The 14,962-nt window shown below is 64.8% G+C and overlaps 3 protein-coding genes across 3 annotated transcripts in view; 1 reads left to right on the plus strand and 2 right to left on the minus strand.

The window, feature by feature from the left end:
- The window catches only part of MNEG_5854 (light-harvesting protein of photosystem I), a gene marked incomplete at both ends in the record, with an annotated part of 3,057 nt that extends 1,482 nt beyond the window's left edge, over positions 1–1,575 (minus strand). Inside the window, 5 exons of the mRNA XM_014045669.1 lie at positions 169–240; positions 550–729; positions 948–975; positions 1,173–1,237; positions 1,480–1,575. Coding sequence (XP_013901123.1) covers positions 169–240; positions 550–729; positions 948–975; positions 1,173–1,237; positions 1,480–1,575 — 441 coding nt within the window. The remainder of the gene's footprint in view (positions 1–168; positions 241–549; positions 730–947; positions 976–1,172; positions 1,238–1,479) is intronic.
- Positions 1,576–2,477: 902 nt separating this feature from the next.
- MNEG_5855 (hypothetical protein) lies at positions 2,478–6,822 on the minus strand (the record flags this gene model as incomplete). Its single annotated transcript, XM_014045670.1, has 11 exons — positions 2,478–2,748; positions 2,965–3,045; positions 3,258–3,717; positions 4,046–4,199; positions 4,388–4,465; positions 4,622–4,840; positions 5,158–5,480; positions 5,717–5,969; positions 6,172–6,254; positions 6,475–6,570; positions 6,681–6,822. 11 exons carry the CDS (start codon positions 6,820–6,822, stop codon positions 2,478–2,480), a joined length of 2,160 nt encoding a protein of 719 aa, XP_013901124.1.
- Positions 6,823–8,226: 1,404 nt separating this feature from the next.
- On the plus strand, positions 8,227–9,688 carry MNEG_5856 (hypothetical protein; the record flags this gene model as incomplete). The annotated part of the gene is made up of 2 exons (XM_014045671.1): positions 8,227–8,372; positions 8,788–9,688. The coding sequence occupies 2 exons, from the start codon at positions 8,227–8,229 to the stop codon at positions 9,686–9,688; spliced, it is 1,047 nt and encodes a 348-aa protein (XP_013901125.1).
- Between the last annotated feature and the right edge of the window lie 5,274 nt (positions 9,689–14,962).

Here is a 14,962-nt window from a genome sequence, read left to right on the forward strand (position 1 = left end):
GCGAGGAGGGGGGGATTGGTGGTCACAGGTGCTGCAAAATCGGTATGACGGCATCGGGGCAGCCAGCCACCGGACTGGCCGATGTAGCCAGCAGTGCAGCACAGCGCGGTCTTCACACTCGAAGGTGTCAGGGCGGAGGTCATTGATGTGCAAAGAGGGTGAACTCACAATGGCCAGGAGGGTGTTGAGGTCAAACGGCACATCGATGCCGAACCAGGTGGCGTTGCCGCCGTTCACGGCCTGGGAGCGAGGGGGGGGCAGCCCAGTGTGAGTGGTGAGAAGGGGTACCACAAGACAGGCGGGCGCAAGTGCGCCGGAGTCGCGGCCGGCGGCAATTCACAAAGTCTGGGCGGGATGGTGCCGCCGCCCCGTGCGTGGCTGCGCAGATGGCTGGGTGGCCGGCCACGACGCTGAGCAGGCGCTGTGTCTACCATCCCCCCCCCCCTCGCCTCACAGCCGCCCTGACAGCTTTCCAGCCATCTGCCGGGCTCCGACTGCCCGCCTTCCACTGGAGCCGGCCTGCCCCACACGACAGCAGCACGACCCCACAGCCAGCAGCACCGCCACCGTCACCACCCCACCCGAGCCCCTCACCCAGAGGGGGGCGTCGAACCAGTTGCCGAAGCCCAGCAGCTCAACAGCCAGGGCGCCGGCCACGCCGAGCATCGCCCAGCGGCCGTGGATCACCTCAGACTCGGTGAAGCGGGCCAGAGAGGCGGGGTCCTTGGCCTGCGGGGGGCGGGGATCAAGGTGTGCACTCACGGTCAGGGAGGGTGGTTCACAAAGAGAGGTGACCACACAGTCCAAGACCCGCGCGTCAACTGAGTGCTCCGCAGCAGAGCTGCGTTTCTTGGATTGCAGGCTGGCTGGCTAGAAGCATGTATCTCGCTGCGGCTGAGGGCTGCCGCGAGATCGCGATCTGCTAGATTAGTCACGGGATCACGCACCAGGCCGAGGGGGTCGAAGCCGAAGTTGCTGCGGGTGGGCAAGATGGCAGGGTGCGCGTGGGTGATTGATGTCTGTTAGATGTTACTTTGGAGTTCCGAAGTTCTCTGGGCGTGCGTTGCCAATGCATCAGTGGAGCGCCGCAGCTGCGTCCCCACCCCCTGGGAAGCTGCCGCTGCGAACAAAAAACGAGTCGCGCGCACTCGCGCGCCAATTGCTGCGCTCACCCGGGCAGGCTGTCGGGCAGCCACTCGGGGGCAGCGGAGCCGGGGAGCCAGTTGCCGGCGCGGGCCTAGGCGCAATACGCCCAGGGGTTGGGGATGGTAGGGGGTGTTGGCAAGGGATCAGGCATTGCGCCGCTGGGTGCCCTGGATCTGGTGGCTGTGCACGCCCATTGAAGATCCGCCCGCTCCACGGATGTACTAGCATTGTATTGGAGACGCAGGGCTGGCAAACGGGCTCCTGAGCTCCGTTGCATGAGGCTTCACCCCGAGCCCGGACACGACCTCTGCTCCGGCACGCCCTGCCCCGCACCTGAGCGCGGACCACGCGGGCGCGAGACACGCGGGCCGAGACGCCGCGGGTCTGCTTGGCCACCTGGGTGGCGCGAGTCTGGCAAGCGAGGGCCATCTCTGCTGTGTGTTGGGTGAGCTCGGCGTGTGCCGGAGGTGTAGATGGATGATGAGATGTGAGGGGTGTGGCGTTTGAAACAAGCTCCCACCAACCTTGAAGTAATCCAGGCCCCCTCGAGTTGGATCTCCGCCCGCCTGGCTCCTGGGTTTCACCGACGACCAACTCGCCAGACCCCGGTAAGCGGCGTGTTCATAGCCTTTCAAAGCTTGTAAACTCAATGGGACCAAGCGGGCTGTGGAGCGGCTTGGAACGTTGCGCGCATGCCCAGAGGGCTCGGTTGTGCTCACGCGCCCAGGCCGCCGTCCGGCCCAGCACAGCATCGCAATCAACACCAGCGCAAGCCCGACGCTTCCTCGCGTTGTCATACTGCCCTATGCTCGACTCTGTTTTGTATATTTTGCGGCGTCAGTCGCTGAACCAGCGGCGTTGATGCGCCCTTCCTTGGATATTTGCCAGCCGGCCACGGGCTTGCCCGCAGCCGCGCCGCTCGGTGAAGAGGCGCCCACGCGCCGCGGCCCCCTCGAATCTCTTCAGGAGATCTCATGCTCTCATGCCGGCTTACTCTCAGGTCAGTCAGGCGTGGCTTGCCCTATCGCACCGGCCAGCCCGCCCACCCCTGGCAGCTTATTCTGAGAAATCCCAAGCAGGCGGGTGAACACTACACTACGGCCCCTCCCCAGCATCCCTCTCCACACGCCGCTGGCCCACACTCGCCCCCTGCCCCTGCAGCAGCGACGCCGTCTGCCCCCCCTCCCAGACCCCAGCAGCCCAACACCGCCACGCTGCAAACGGTTACACCACAGGGGCGCCCCGGCCCGCGCACCGTGCGCCGCCCCAGCCCCTGTAAAGCTCGCCGCTCTGCGCCGCCGCCCCCGCCGCTGACGAGCTGTCACCCCCGGTCACCCCTGCCCCGCCGCGACGGCCATAATGTCAAACGGCTTGTACTTCGCCTTGAACCGCTCCGCCTCCGCCTCCTCCTCCGCCGCGCTGCCCTTGCTGCACTGCCGCCAGTCCGCGCGGTCCGGCGCGCCCGCCAGTCCGGCGAGGATTTGGCGCCCGAGGTGCATAGGGAAGCGCTCCCCCCGCCGGATGGGGCGGATGACGGCGCCGCCATCAGGCAGCAGGCCGAGGAAGTACTCGCCGCCGCCAGACAGCCGCTGCAGCGCCGCGCTGCGGTGTGTGTGTGTGCGACATGTGTGTGTGTGTGTGTGTGTGTGTGTCTGTGTGTGTGTGTGTGTTGTCAGAGAGTGTATGTGCGTGTGCGTGTGCGTGTGTGTGTGTGTGTGTGTGTGTGTGTGTGTGTGTGCGTGCGTGCGTGTCAGAGAGTGTGTGTGTGGAGGGCTGAGGCTCGGTGGCGCGCTGAGCAGACGTTCGAGTCCGCCTCACTCGCACGCGGCGCGGTCAACGATTGGGCACGCTGCGCCTGGGACGAGCGCGGGGTCGCAGAGCGCGCGCAGCTGCCGCCGCCTTGGCCCCTTGGTGGCCGATCAGGCCCGGCCGCCTTCACAGCTCGCGTGCACCACGCGCTGACTGTCGATGCAGCCTCCACCCACGCACCCGCGCACACCCACACCCACACCTACATATACACACACACACACGCACACACACACACACACTCACACATGCACTCACACACACATCAACGCCACCACCCAACTCCACCCCGCCCAACTCACGTGTCCAGCTGCCCGCCCTTCGCCGGCACGTGCGCCACCTCGAACCCCGCCTCCGCCGCCTGCCTCTCAAAAGCCTCCCGCGCGCCCGCCGCCGCCTCGGGGCTCACGCCCACCACGTTCACGTGGCAGTGGTTGCCCCCCTTGCCCCTCAGCGCCAGGTGGCGCTCAAAACCGACCAGCCGCTTCCCGTCCGCCGCAAACGCGGCCCGCAGGGAGGACAGGTACCGCGCCACTTCGTCGGCGCCGGCCGGCGGCAGCGACAGCATCGACGGGTAGTGCTCTATCGGGACGACGAGGACGTGATCCGGCGTGATCTGGCCCTTGTCCAAGGCTACGTACGTCTCGTCGCCGACGCTGGCGACGAGGGAGACGTCGACGGACTCGGAAGACAGGCAGAACCAGCAGCCGTCGACGGGCTGGGCGGGGGGCGCGGCGTGCTGCTGCGCGCGGGTGCTGCTGCCTGCGTTGGCGAGGCCAGGGCGTCGAGCAGGGAAGCAGGCAGTGTTTTAATTCCGGGGGCTTGAATGAATTTTCCTTATTCACATGAGGCCGTGCTGACGGTGCGAACCCGCGAGGGCGTCCCCTGAAGGCTCGGGAGACCCCAGCGCCGCCGATCGCATCACGTAAGAACGCACGCCTCCGCTTGGCAGGCAGCATCGGCAGCACAGGCAGCGCCCGCTTCAGCAGCCCCCCACATCCCCCTTCCCAGCCCATCTGCCCCACAACAAAGGAAGGCAGCAGCCCCCCTCCCTCCGCCTTGCAACCAGCCGCCACGCGGCCGCGCGCACCCTGCACCGCGGGCGCCACCCCGAGCGGCCGCCCCAGCAGCTCCCCGCCGTCCAGCTGCAGCGCGCGCGCCACCGCCTCGCCGCAGTCAAACTGGACGTGCGCCCAGCTCTTGGGGCGGCCTTGGTCGTCAACGCCGCGGCGCACGTCCACCACCTGGCGGGCGGAGGGTGGGGTGTGGTGCGGGGTAGTTGTCGGGCGAAGCTGGTTGTCATGTGAGTGTGGATTATATTGGTGGATCAGCTGCTGCTTTGCTGCCTCAACGAAAACGGAGGTATGCTTTGATGTGATGGCGGGGCTGGACAGAACGCGGTCGCTCTGCGGGGCAGGGGCGCCTGACTGACCGGCGCGCCTCCGCCCGGGGCTAAAGGGGTTCGGCGGGCGCCGTGGCCGCGGCGGCTACCCTGCCGCGAGGCAGCGCCCTGCAGTCCCACAGGGAGCAGACCGCAACCGGACTGCGCCGCGCAACCCGCCCGCACAGCGCGCTGGCCCCCTCCTGCTGGCCCTTCATCCCCGTGCGCGGCGCCGGCGCGAATGCAGCTCCCTGCGGGGGCTCTCCACGCGCGTACGCGGCCCACCTTGCCGGCTTTCAGGAAGAACCCCTCCACGTCCGCCATCGTGGCAGAAAACGGGATGTTCTTGACGTACACCGTCGCCGCGTTGTCCTTTGTCACGCCCGCGTTGCCCCAGGCCGTCGCCGGCGCGGCCGGCGGCTGCCCTGGTTGCCCCTGCTGCTGCTTGTCGCCGCGGGGCCGCTTATTTGTGGCGGCCCAACGGTAGCTCTGCCCGAGGTCGTCCTGCGGGGCGCGGAAGTCGGGGGGCCAGGACGGAGCCGGAGGCAGTGAGTACTCGAGCAAAAGGGGCTTTGTAGGGTTTCCAACCCCCACATCGTTCCGCGCTTCAGTGATTGTGGTGCTGCGATTCGGCTGCTGATGGCTGCGATCAGACAGCCAGGCCCCTCCACTGCCAATGCAGGGACGGCCGTGGGCGACACAACATTGGCCTGGTCTGCCATAAATGTAGGAAGCTCTCGGCGCCAACAGGGGGACTGAGCGGCGAAGTGAAGCAGGCACACGCTCCCCCACCCCCGGCCCACACGCCTCCCCCCTCTCACCGCCGGCGCCTCCGCCGGACGCTTGCCGCCGGGCTTTTCCGAGAACGGGCAGCCCGTCGCGCCCTCGGGCACCGCAGACAGCTGCTCCGGCGTCTGCCGCGCCGCGGGCACCAGCGCGAGCGCGTGCAGGAACTTCTGCTTGCCCGCGTTGCCGACGTGCGCGAGACCCACGAACCGCGTGGCCCGCGGGCCGGCCCCGAGGTCGGGGTTTGTGTAAGGCGGGCGCGCATAGAACACGCCCTGCCCGCCGGCGACGTGGTAGCGGGGCCGCGCGAGGGCGGCCAGCTCCGCAGATGCAGACGAGCAGGCCGCGGGCTGCATGCCTGCGGGAGTCGGGGGCGGCCGTGGTTCGTGGGCGGCGCTTGGGGGGGCTGCGGGCAGGGTCAGCGGTTTGTCAAGACGCCCCCAACAGCACAGGTATGTCCCCTCAGCCCGTTCCCCGATCGCCGCGCAGGCCCGTCAGCATGCTACCAGCGGACGCAGCGCTGCGACCTGCCTGCCCCCCGCAAGCAGCTGGTGCACTCTTGTGGGGGGGGGCAGCGCGAGGGGCTCTGCCCACCAGCAACAGCGGCCTGGTCTGGCGGCAGCCCGGCCAGCAGCCCCTCGGGCCACTCGCAGGTCAGCAGCAGATCCACGTCCCCCGCGAGATCCCTGAGGTCCCGCTTGACCGCCCCCAGATCTTCCGGCGTGTAGTGGGGGCACGACGCGCCGCCAGGCGGCGCCGCCGCGGCGGCGGCGCCGTCGGCGCCGGGCGCGGCGGGGGGCGGGCGGCGGCCGTCAAGGAAGGCAATGTTGAGGCCGCCCTGCTCGACCTGCGGGGGTCGACGGCGCGGCGGCGGCGGTGCAGCGGCTGCTGGTCGAGTGTTCCCTCGTCTCCCTCACGTCGGCCTGGCCGCTGCCCACACCTGCTGACCCCTGGCCGCACTGAAACCCGCCCCCGCTCCCGCGCAGCTGTTGAGCCTGTTCAGGCAAAGGGCGTCCCCCCGCGCGGCCCCTCGCCGCGGCCGCACCCACCACGCCGGCGCGACCGAGGTACTTGATGCCGCACGCGTCCCCGGCCGCCCGCGCCGCCTGCATGCCCGCGCCGCTGCCCTGGCCTGCGGCGTGCGGGGCGCACGAGCGGCAAGCGGGCGAGCGAGCGCAGCGGTTGCTGTTGCGGCGGCGCAGCCGCATGCCGTGTCCAATCGATGGCGAGCCAGCCGCCAAGTTGCATGTTGGGTTCAACGTGTCGCCTCTGGGGGCGTGGCAGCTCGGGCCACGCTGAAGCGCCGTGCCTCTTTCATCGGCGGCGGAGCGCCGTGCTGGTGGGGTACCCACCGTACGCGCCGATAAAGTACGTGGGTATAGGAGGCTTGGTCTCTCCTGACAGGTATGGCTGCATGTCTGCTGGCGGCTGGGCGTCAGGCTCGTCGCCTGCAATGATGCGCGGCGCGAGGAGCTTGGCCGGCTGCGATTTGCAGCGCAGCATGCAGTGGAACCCATCACCATTGGCCATTGCCCCGTGAGGCGCTTCCGCCCCTTACCTCCCGGAGTAAAGAAGCCTCCGACGCATATTAACATGTCGAAAGGCCCACTTTTGCTGTTGACGGCCACCACCCGCTTCATGAGCGCCGACAGCGAACCGCCCACGTCGCCAGCAAGCAATATTTTCACTGGCTTTTCCATTGAAACCATAAGCAGCCCCGGCTGGGTGGCGCAACAGATCACTGCAGTGACATGCGATCGATGGCTCATTTACTGTGTACTGTGTGTTCACTTGGCAATGTAGGACATGATGGGTGCGCCTCAGGTGTTTCTCGATTCCATGTCAGGATATGAACACGCGGTTGTGCAGCAGCATGCAAGTTGTCAATGAGTCAATGCGTGCCTCCGCTGCCCGTGCCCAGCCTGTGCAGCAGGCCCCCGGCAACGAGACCCATGTCCGTCGGCGTGCAATTTTGGTTGCTTACACTAAGCTGGACTGCCGCGAAACCTATGTATGCATCCCAAGAGTGTCCGTGCGTGCTGTGTGCTGCGCTGCTCCGCACAAAACTCCCCACTTGATACCCCCCCAATAAAACAGAAGTTGACTTATTCCCGCCGACAGGAGACAGGTGGGCGAAATACATGACAACGGCCAGGAAAACAAGAAGGTCCCCATCATCGCGTCTGCGGACATCGACGCCAGGTCCTGGTTCTGATGCATGACGTGCTGCGACAGTGCAGCAAGCGAGATCTACAGAGACTCTCCATCTGTATGCTTTTTACACATGACCACAAAGGATAGTCAAGCTCCCAGTCCACACTTGTAGTGGTGGCGCAGATCAACGGCACTTGCATGGTGTGCCCCATTGTGCAGGGCGCCAGCCTTGAGAACGGGTAAGGTTGATCTCAGTTAAAGTCATGATGTGAATTGATCACAATTGCCACCAGGGTAGATATAGCTCTGCAGCAGCTGCCTTGACGGACTCGTGCCTTGCGGCCTGGCTCAAGTGCACCTCAGTCTCAAGTGCTGACCCACACCTGCATGCAGCGAATGCCTGGAGTTTTGCTGTTATGTGGTCTCGCACAATCTTGTCGGCTGCTGGCATACCTGGAAGCCCTGTACATATCCACAGCATGCTGGCAGCAGGCAAGAACTACGGGCGAGCTGCGTCATGGTGGCGGTCAACACGTTGACTCCGGATCGACTGCCAGCGCCCCTCAAGGCCCAAGAGCAGTATTTCCACAGTGTGTAGGGTCGGATACATGCGTCTTCTTTCCATCCGTGACAGCAACATCCACCCCACCCGCCTGCACCATGCGCGACGCGCTGCTTCGCACCATGTGCTGGTAGCTGTTCATATTTCATACCAGGCGCGCCTGGACAGATCGCGACTCCCGCGCTACTGTATTCAGTTGCTTTCAAGGCCGATCACCACCATTTGCATCCGCAGACTGGACTTTATCATCACGAACCGCGGGGCAGCACACACCGACAACACTCAGCGGCAGACCAGCCCCACAGCAGGGCGCGCCCGCCCTTGGGCGTGCTGGGTCATCGGCTTATTATAGCACATAGGATCGATGCAGCGGCGAGGCCACGCAGGCATGCGGGCCCTAGTTCTCGCCCTGGTCGCTGCTGCAGTGGTTCTTTCGCTGGCGGGGTCTGTGGCAGCCGCGAAGGACACCTCAGAGTATGGCGGCTATGATTCTTACTATGATGACAAGTCTTCGGTGAAGGACGACGAGTTCGGGTGAGTTGCGAGCTTGTTTTGTTGTCGAGGGCGGGTGTTCGGTGTGTCCTACTGTGTGCTGATGAGGCTGATTTAGTTGATGGAAAGCTCTTTTCCTGCCAACGGATCAACAACAGCCGGAAGCAGCTCGGCGCGACCAGCAGGCGCTGCGTGTGCACGCGCCGCTGCTCACTGCGCGCTGCGCCCTTGTGCTGCAGTTGGCAGCAGGCGGTCGTCACTGCAGCGGGCATTTGAAAGCGTTGCGAGCAAAATGCCGCAGGAACACTACAAGCAAGCGGGCCGCTCGCTTAGTCCTGCGCCCTGCAGCGGAATAGGGGGGCGGCGGTTGGCGGCCACCAGCCAGCAGCAGGGGCCGAGAGCCGGCCTGCTGACCGCGCGCGCGCCCCCGCGTCCTGGCCGCCTGGCGCGCCCGCAGGTACTATGGCAATGATGACGCCTCGTATTATGATGAATACGGTCATTACGCCGACGACGCATTCGGCTACGACGATTATTACGACGATATCGACAAGCCCAAGGCCCCCCAGCCCAAGGCCGCCAACGGCACCGCAGCGGCGCCCGCGCCCGCGCCGGCCCCCGCGCGCCCGCCGCTGCAGGACTGCGTGCTGCAGGGCGGCAAGCCGAAGCTGTCCAACGGCACGGCGCCGTGCGCGATCTCGATCAAGGGGGTGAACGCAAAGGCCGACCTCCTTCGGGGCGGCATCGACGGTGTGTACAAGCTCTCGACCTGCTACCAGGGGCGCGCGATGTACGTCCGGGAAAAGAGCCCGAAGGGCGAGGACCGCGTGCTGTGGTACAACCCCCAGTTCGGCGACTGGGACATATCCAACGGCACCAAGCCCGATGAGAACGACATCCTCATGTACGGCGGCGACATGGAGCACGCGGTCGTGCCGCTGTTCGTCACCGGGTGGCACCTCGGGGCCGATTTGAATTCCGACCCGAGCGGCATGGGGGACGAGGAGTACTTCCCGGTCGAGGCGAAGGTGGCGTGCGCGGACGGCAAAGTGTACGAGGAGCCCGAGCACAACGCGGCGCTCGAGAAGGCGGGGCCGATCTTGACGGACGAGGAGATAGAGGCGAAGTACCGCCTCGTGTACGAGAAGTACGGGCGGCGGCCGGAGCCCAACCCGACGGTTAATCTGTCGTTCATAGTGCTGCTCGTGCTGATCGGGCTCACCACCATCCTGGCCATCCCCTACCTGCTTGTATACCAGCGGGACGCCAAGGGCAAGGGCTACCAGCCGGTCGCAACTACCAGCTTCGCCCAGATCATCCAGCAGAGCAAAAAGAAGCAGAGCGGGCACATCAACTAGCCGCGCCCTTGTGCAGGCGAGAGCACGCTGCGTAGGGGCCGCGAGGCGAGCGCCGGCGGCCGCGCGACTGGTCTGTGCGCTTGGCGGCTGCGATTTTGCCCCCTGGCTCGTGCGCCCCCGCCCCGGTAGTTTGTCTTTCTTTGCACCATTTCAATCTTCTAATTGTGGGCGGCGGCAATGTGTGCGGCACGATGTTATTGTAGGTGCGCCCCCGTAATAGGCCCCCGTCTCCGTTTTGCATCTTCCAACCCTCTGCCTCAAGCACGCGGCATGGCAGGCGGGCAGCCGCCGCAACACATATTATGCGCGCTGACCCATGCGTGTGCCCGTGCAATAGCATACGCCATGTGCAAACAGCCCGGCGTGCGACTGGTCAAGCGATTGGGCATCGGTGCGCTGGCGATCAGCAGCAGGACGCTGTGGGGGAGGGGGATGGCAGGCGGGGCCTGCTGTGGCCTGTGATTGGTTGCAGGTGTCACAGCAGCCAAAAATGAGCAGGGCTTGGGCCTGTCAGGTGCACCGTTGAGGCAGAGGGTGCCAGGACACTGGGGTGGGTGGGTGGGAAGATGGGCTCACCTGACGCTATGGTGCACCAGTGGGAGTGCCAAGTTTGGCAAACTAAGGGTCTGCAGGCACACTTTCTTGCGTACTTGTGAGGCCTCGGTTGGGGCTGGGGATGAGCATCTGTGTGCATAGCAACAAGTTCATCATTTCCCAGAGGCTGCTTGGTGAGCAGCTGCAAGTGCAGCTGCCCAGATGTTCTGTGCCTGTGGCAGCTGAGGCCTGCGCTCAGGCATTGCAATAAAAACAAGATTTGAAAACATCACAAGCTCTGCGACTTCGAGTTGCACGCTCTACACACCACTCAGTGTCAGCTCGACCTGGCTCTTGGCACGATGTCGTCCATCCCCGTCTGCACAGCTGAAAACCCCGATACAGACCCCGTTTACCCTGTACCTCTGGCGGAGGTGAGCTGGAGGCGAAGCCTCTGCGCTTCCGCCGGGTGCACCAGCGCCGCGAACATGAACCTGCGCACCTTCCTCGCGCTCGAGCCAAATGAAAAGACCAACAGCCGCTAGCCGCGGCCACCGAACCCCCTTGTGCACACACATCGTCCAAAGCTGACGCCCTGCCGTGCCCGGCCCTCCGCGCGTCCCCTCGCCACCCATCCCCGCACGTGCGCCAGCTGGACGACGAACATGCGCGCTTTCGCGAGCGCCAGCAGGAAAAGCAGCGCCGCCTGCACGCGATGTGGATCTGGCAGGAGAAGCTCCGTGTTCAGCAGCTTCTGGCCCTCGGCGACGGCTGGTACAAGAGCCCCCTAGCGGCGCGCGGGGGCCGCCCGACCGGCGGTGAGCGCTCCCAGCCGCAGGCGGCTGCGGGCGAGGGCGGCGCGCCGGCGCAGCCGCATATGCCTGCGTTTGATGAGTATGGACAGCGCGAGTTTGTGGCTTTGGAGTTCAACGCATTATCGGGGCGGATGGAGGAGGTACAATACTTTGAAGACGCCAACCTGGGTGTCAAGAGGCTCTCCCCGCGGCAGGTGGGCTAGGGAAGGATTGCGGATTGGGGGTGCGGATGCGGTTGCCACCACGCACACACAAACGCATGCTTGCATCAGTGCTTGTCCCCAACTAAGCACGCGCCTGCACGCATGCGCGCACGTGCACACGCACACGCGAGCGTGCGCGCGCGCACACACACACACACACACGCACACACATACACACACACACACACACACACGTGAGGGCACCTTTGACCAGCATACACAACCGTACATCCCAGCACGCGCACCTTCAAAACACACAGCCGCTCTATCAAACGCTCCCGCCATCGCAGAATCGACCCCGCCCGCATGCAACCGTGCCTCCAGCAAGGTGCTCCTTGCTCTGACATAACGGTCCCCTTTGACAACCTTGTGCCATTCTCCCTGCCGCGTCCGCAGCCGTGCCAGTGCGCCACCTGCAAGCGCGAGCGCGTCATCAACCAGCTGTGGCTGGGGATCGAGGAGATCAGGGGGTCCCCGCCAGGGCGCAGTGGCGAAGAAAGGGGCCCCTGGCTCGTGCGGGACGAGCCGACGCGCCGGCTGGCGGCGGGCCTCCGCAGCAAGGCCGCCGAGGCGGCAGCGGCGGCCGAGCGCGCCAAGCAGCGGTCGTGGTGGGCGCGCGTCGCGGCGCGCGCGCGTGTCGGCCGGCGACACGTGTTGGGCGGCACCTCCCTTGACACAAGCAGGGGGCAGGTGCGCGGCACGCAGACTGGACAATGATCAGAGCCAGTTGTGTCTATGTTGTGTGTCGCGGTGTCCTTGCTATTCATCAGCTGCAAAAGCTTTGCAGCCCTTCCCTGCTTCATGATGCCCCGTTCCCCTTATTGCCGTGTGCATGTGGGATCAAGCCACAAAATTTGTTGTGGGTGCTCAGTATACAGTCTTCCCCCACTACAGTGAACCCATCGGGGGTCGGCGGCACGTTCGCTATAGCCGGCTTGTTCGCTATCGCGAATAGTGAATTTTGGCAGCTGCTGGTTCGCTGTGGCGGGGGAAGTCACAAAATTCAGCATTTGAGGGCTGCTTTGCACTGTATGCCAACAGCCACATAGTGTTGTTTACCAAAATCAGCTCAATGGGGCCAAAGGGGTGGTAGCTAGGCTGCCTCGCCGGCTGCCCTGCCGGCAGGATCTGCAGCTTGCGCTACAGCAGGCACGCCTTTTCTGCTTGGTGGCCTCTGCAGACATGGCTCAGCCCGTATTATGAGCTCTGAAGTGTTAGCGATTGCAGCAACCAGCACGTGAAGATCACTGTGATGCCGCCAACTGAATGTGGGTCATGCCAGTTTGGGTGTCACTGCGGCGCAGGTCACTGGTGACACTGTCGCTCTGGTCAGCCAGACCCTCCAGTAGAGCAAGCTGCAACTTTGTTAAGCTCAGAAATCAGGTCCATGAGAAGTGGCAGATGCTGCAGTGAAACGGCGTATGGTGCGTACGCAGGACTGGTGGCTGCCTGCATGCACGTGGTGTACACGTGGCGGGTGGGCCCCGTGCAGTCCCACCGGCGCCGACCACAGCGCGCCTGCATACAGTGAATTTAAGAGGCCTTTGGCGTTCGCTATAGCCGTAGTGAATATTCGCTGTGGCCGGGTTGATTTGTGTGGCGAATGATCGGGGTCAGCGGCGTTCGCTGTAGGCAGGGTTTTCGCTATGGCGGGGTTCGCTGTAGCGGGGGAAGACTGTACTCTGTGCAGGCTGCCGTCGCTCTGCTGCCAGCGTGTTTGGCCTTGCAACTCTGATGATCCGCCTTGTCAGGCCGCACTGGTGTGGCCCCTACAGGCCTGGGCCCCCAGCATTTTGCCTGCACTTCTTGGCGCGCTGCCACCTTGCATAAACTCAGATTGGACCAATGTGAAAACTCGCAGCTGCCAGGCCAGGAGATGGCACCCTCACGGTTGGTTGGCCCAGCCGCACCACCGCCGCCACGCACCTGCATCCCTCTGAGCCCGCCGCTTGCCTACCACTGGCCGGCTTGGCCGGCATTCACAGGCAGCCCCCTTATTGTGCTGGGGGTGGATTCACAGTAAAACCGTACTGTGCAAGGTGTGCAACGTTAGCAAGTTAGGTCCGTCATGCCAGCAGAGGTGCCCTCCTCCTCGAGGATCACAAGGCACGTGAGGATGTTGCACCACGGCCCAATCCACCCACAGGATCGAGGGCGCTCAGGTGCCGTACCTACCATATTACACACGCTGGCAATTTTTGGGCAAGAGGGGGGCGTGGATATAGACAGCGGTTGCACTTGAATGGGAGCAGCCGGCCAGGGGCGATGTCTCTGCATGCTGACACAGCAGTTGCATCATCGAGACTGGAAGCTGCCTATACACCTGCCCCACAGCAGCAGTGCATCATAATCAAATGATGGTGGTACGTAAGAACCACATTTTGAAGCCGTTTGAACCCACCACAAAACAGTTGCACCAGCTCTCCAGCGGGTTCGGACGCGTCTCGACAATGTGGTCGAGCACCGAGTTCGCCCCCCGCAAAAAGAGCTTCGACCCCGAATGGAATGTCAACTACTTCCAAAAGCTGGACGAGGTAGGCTGGCCCACGGCCGCCCCGCCCTTCGCGTACAGCCGCGCACCCAGCAGCTGCAAGAATGGAGAGCGCCCTCCGCAGCTCCTGTCCTCATGCCCAGCTTGCGCAAGACACGGGAGGACCTCGCCACAGCTCGCAGCTGCTGTCAAATGCCAGGTTTTCATTACACTCACCACTGCTAGATGGCAGCAGCACAGAGTGGACGCCGGCTGCTGCTTAAAAACTGGCGTGCGCGGGCAACGTCAAGGAAGCCACTGCCCGGCAGCCCCTCGCCCTTGCACCTCCGCACAGCCTCTGACCACACCCGCCTCCCCCTTTGCCCGCCCCATAGGCGGCGGCGCGCATCCCAAACCACTTCGAGTACTTCAGAATCTTCCATGCACCTCTGGAACTACTATCTCTGGACCTCATAAGCAAGAATCAACAATCTCACAACCAACCAACCCATCAGCATCACCTACCTCATCAGTACGAATTATCGTCATCGTCACGCACCGCACCCTCTGAAGTGCCCTGCCAGGGCAGACGGCGCGCCAGCGACGATTCTGACACCGCCCTCTCAGCCGCGCCATGCCAAGACAGTCGGCGCGGCAGCGGCTTCGACGCCGGCCCGGCCGCGGCGCCCGCGGCGCCCGGCGGCGGCGGGGATGCCGGGTTGCCGCGGCCGCCCTCCGCGTTGCATCCGGCGGCGTGGGACGCTGGCTGGTGGCATCTGACCCATGACCCGCTGGTTTGGACAGCGCGGGCCAGGAGCACGGTGAGGGGCGACAGTCGCGAAAATCCCCCGGACACCACACGTGCACGCAGCCCCTAGGGGGGCCATGCATCATGCACACCCACGGCAAGCACGATCTAGTACTGTACGGCTCGACGGCGCCCTGAAGCGCCTCCGGCGCCTCTCCCTTGCACCCCCAATTCTGGGCGGCCCTCAACGCTCGCCGGCGATGGCGCGAAGCGAGGGCCATTACGCCACCGTGGCCTTTCAAATGAACGCAAGCGGGCCCTTTTGCCGAGCCGGCCCCGCCGCTGAGTACCAGCTCGCACCCACCCCTCCTCGAATGCTGCCGTCCCCACCACCTTGCCCCCTTCCCAGTTTGAGCTCCACCCTCATGTGGAGCGGTGGATGGAGCGGCTCTACACAGAGATGCACTGGCGGCCCGTGTCCGCCTGGGCCGAATGGGGGGACGA

The sequence above is a fragment of the Monoraphidium neglectum genome (assembly GCF_000611645.1).
Source record: "Monoraphidium neglectum strain SAG 48.87 unplaced genomic scaffold scaffold00902, whole genome shotgun sequence".
Classification (NCBI taxonomy): Eukaryota; Viridiplantae; Chlorophyta; class Chlorophyceae; order Sphaeropleales; family Selenastraceae; genus Monoraphidium; species Monoraphidium neglectum.